This window comes from Podarcis muralis, chromosome 13 (assembly GCF_964188315.1).
Source record: "Podarcis muralis chromosome 13, rPodMur119.hap1.1, whole genome shotgun sequence".
Lineage (NCBI taxonomy): Eukaryota > Metazoa > Chordata > Lepidosauria > Squamata > Lacertidae > Podarcis > Podarcis muralis.
The window spans coordinates 26,184,940-26,188,738 of record NC_135667.1 but is presented as its reverse complement, the minus strand read 5'-3'; the positions used below and the strand labels follow the sequence as shown (position 1 = coordinate 26,188,738).

At 37.9% G+C, this 3,799-nt stretch overlaps 1 protein-coding gene across 1 annotated transcript; it reads left to right on the top strand.

The window, feature by feature from the left end:
• Positions 1-990, top strand: LOC114582174 (olfactory receptor 6B1-like). Its single transcript, XM_028702970.2, has one exon. The coding sequence runs from the start codon at positions 4-6 to the stop codon at positions 988-990; it is 987 nt and encodes a 328-aa protein (XP_028558803.2). The 5' UTR covers positions 1-3.
• Positions 991-3,799: the final 2,809 nt, after the last annotated feature.

Below are 3,799 nucleotides of genomic sequence, written 5' to 3'. Positions count from 1 at the left end.
AGGATGGCAATGGCAGAAGGGAGAAATCAAACCATCATCACAGAATTGATTCTCCAGGGATTTGGGGATTTTCAAGACCTACAGATTGTCCTCTTCATCTTGTTTCTAACTATATACATCCTTACAATGACTGGAAACATCCTCATTGTTGGATTAGTTGTGACAAACCACAACCTTCACACTCCTATGTACTTTTTCCTTGCTAACCTGTCTTGCTTGGAGACCTTCTACAGTTCAACCATCTTGCCCAAGGTCCTTGTCAGTTCCCTGACTGCAGACAGAGCTATTTCCATCCCTGGCTGCATCACACAATTCTATTTCTTTAGTTCTCTGATCGTTACTGAATGCAGTCTCCTAGCTATGATGTCTTATGACAGATACATAGCAATATGTAAGCCCCTGCATTATGCAACCCTAATGAACAACAGGCTCTGCCTTCGCATGGCAGCTGGGTCTTGGATTAATGGGTTTCTAGCAATGTCAATAATGATGTACCCAATGACACGGTTGACGTTCTGCGGCCCCAATGAAATTGAACATTTCTTTTGTGACTTTACCCCAGTAGCAAGAATTGCTTGCACTGAGGCACAAAAATTTGAATTGATGGGTTTCATATTTTCAGTCATTTACATCCTTCCTCCTTTTCTATTGACTTTGACATCATATATGTTCATCATCACCACTATCCTGAGAATCCCATCTGCTACTGGAAGGAAAAAGGCCTTCTCCACATGCTCATCTCACCTTGCCGTGGTTACAATTTATTATGGCACCCTAATCATAGTCTATGTGCTGCCCAATACTGAAAATATGAGAAAGCTAAACAAAGTCTTCTCTGCTTTTTACACCATTCTGACCCCTCTGGTCAATCCACTGATATACAGTCTCAGGAACAGAGAAGTGAAAGAGTCTTTTAGGAGGTCTGTTGGCAGACTGACTCATAGCTTAATGCCCCAGAAATTCCAAAATAATGTTTTTAAATTAGGGTGAAAACTTGAGCATCCTGCCGGAGGATTGTGATGTGTGTGTTTTTCTCTTGATTTTCTAAATCCTTTCTCTTGTCACATGTACTGTGGGAATTATATATTTGTTATATAATTTAAATCTATTTCAGTATTGTAACTTCTGTATGTTTTAAAGTATAGCGGTAATTTCTCTCTTTTTTCTTTTGTAAAATATTTTGAGTGTTTGTTTTTTACAATCAAGCAGTCTATAATTTTTATGAAATTAATAAATAAATATTATTATCTGAATCAAAACTATCACTGCTTTGGGTGCTTGCACGACCTTTCACGAGGGAGACTGCATAATTGAAAAAGTCCTACCCACTCTGATCTGCCTCTCTTTCTCCCCACCCCCAAGCCCTTCCTTTTCTAAGCCTCATTTCTTTCTTTATTTTGAATTGAACCAAAATAGTATTGTGGAGTCCATTGATGTCAATGGGTTTACTTTGTGCATGACTTAGTTGAGGATCACCTGGTTACATCATATATTGCAAGTGATCCTATGAAACTGATAAACTGGTACAGCCTCAAATTATTTTCAAAGGCTTTGGATGATGAAAGCTCTAACCTCAAAACTTTAAAAAGTGTTGTCTTGATTAATTGCCCAATGGGGATTTGGAACTGTAGGCTGAACCTGAACTCAATAATTGTCTACAGTGTCTTCTTGGAAAATCCATGTTTCTTACAAGACTTCCATTTGCTGGAGCAATACACACCAGATGAAGTAAGGAGTGGGGATAGAGATGGGGGTTATCCAGTGAAACTTTATTCTTATGTATTGGTGTTTTTTTAAAAAATAATAATAATAACAATAGTTCCTGTTCCACATCTAGGTTTATGTGCACCTATATGCTTAGTAGTTCCTCACCCCTCTTTTATTGTCCATTCCAGGTCGCCCAACCACTACCACAGTGTCCTTTCTCAGATCAAGATGAGCAGGTGATAGCAAACGTTGCAAGGTTTTTAGATGGGCAATCAGAATAAGATCAACTATTCGGCTATTGATTCAAAACTCTAAAATGTATTTTATATAATTGACTTTTTATTTCTATTCTTTGTATATCGTATTGTTGTTTTATTGCTATAGTCAATGGCTGGTGCAAATAAAGATTCATTCTTTCATTCATAGCTCCTGTTCCACATCTAGGTTTATGTAGTTCCTCACAGGAGCAATTTCAGGAATAAAGTTCTTTCCCCCCCTATGTTGCACTTTTTGCCAATTCAGATGGAGGGAACCTGAGGTGCCTGACAGCGTTGGCAAGTAAAGAACATTATTCCTAAAATGGTCAGACACAGTAATGATTCCCCCTTCCTGCTCCCCACTTCATGTAGCTTGGCTGAATCATCTGTTGGTATTGGTTTAGTTTTCATGGATGTATCCATTATTGGTTGAGCCAATTACCTATGTTATAAACCTTTCTGGACTACAGTTCATTTCATGTGTGTGTTTGTTTTTACTGAAATGATACTTTGATATTTACACCCCCCCTTTCCTCATCCTTGTCCATTCGATTGTTACACCCAAGCCCAGGCTCTGATAGATGATGTACTCCAAGGGTACAAGGGGCTTAACAAGGGTCCGCTTCCCTTGGAACGAGGAACAGCAAAGACTGTGATGTTTTAATTATTATTATTATTATTATTATTATTATTATTATTATTATTATACCCTGTCCATCTGGCAGGGTTTCCCCAGCCACTCTGGGTGGCTTACAGCACATACAAAAATGTAAAAGATGGTGATTCACAACCATTGTCTAGAGAAAGGGTTGCTGATGAAGGTGGTTAAATGGCAAGCTATGGCCATTACCTTACCATTGCCCAGTTAGTAATGGAATCTCCCATCAGCTTTTAACCCTTACTGGGCACAGGACCCAGTAAATGGGAAGTGACTTAGGCATCATACAGACTTCCCCCTTGTCATATAACACTAATCATTAAATAGATGCATCATTCTCTCTCTCTCTTTATTGTTAGTTTTTTAAAATTCCTTACTGTGTTGTTTACAGCTATTTCATTTGTATTTTGGGTATTGATCTAAAATTTGCATGTTTGTAAAGACTCTAATCATGGGCAATAAGACTGGAGAAACTTGCTGGGCTGTCCATTTAGCAGCATATGAAAAGCAAATGGTCCTTCCTGCAATTATTAACTCTTCATCAGGCATGACCAAATCTATCAATCTGAATGTCTAATTTTCTCAAAATGAAATTAAACTCACCACATTTCCATAATAGTTTTCATTTCTTTTTGGGGGGTGGGGGTGGGAAGTTTTCCCCAAAATAGCATTTTTGTACTAATTTCTCCTAAAATTGGCATTTTGTCTAATTTAAACATTTCAGATGCATTTTCTTTGTTATGGTCGTTTGTGTTATTTGCTTTAAATTATGCATGGTTTTCCCTGACATATACATTGTTTTTTAAAAAGTAGAATGTAGGAATACATTACAAAATTCAGGGATGTGTTGGAAGGATAGCTGTGTTTCTTTTTACAAGTTGTCTTCGGAACCGTAAATTAGATGAGTTCAACTCTGTTTTCATTAAGATGTGCACTGAATTGAACCAAAATGAATTTCTCCCCCATTCCTACACTCTCCTGGTACTGTTGCAAGCATTTCATCACAGTGACAATGCTTTCCATTTACCTAGAGTGCTCCTAAATTGTTATGTCCATGTCCATCATTAATTTTTAGATGAGGAGCAAAGGGACTGTGACACCTCAAACCACAAAGTGTAACTCATGCTTCCCACTTCCTCTGATTTGTTTCCTTCAGCAGAGATACATTGTCTGCATA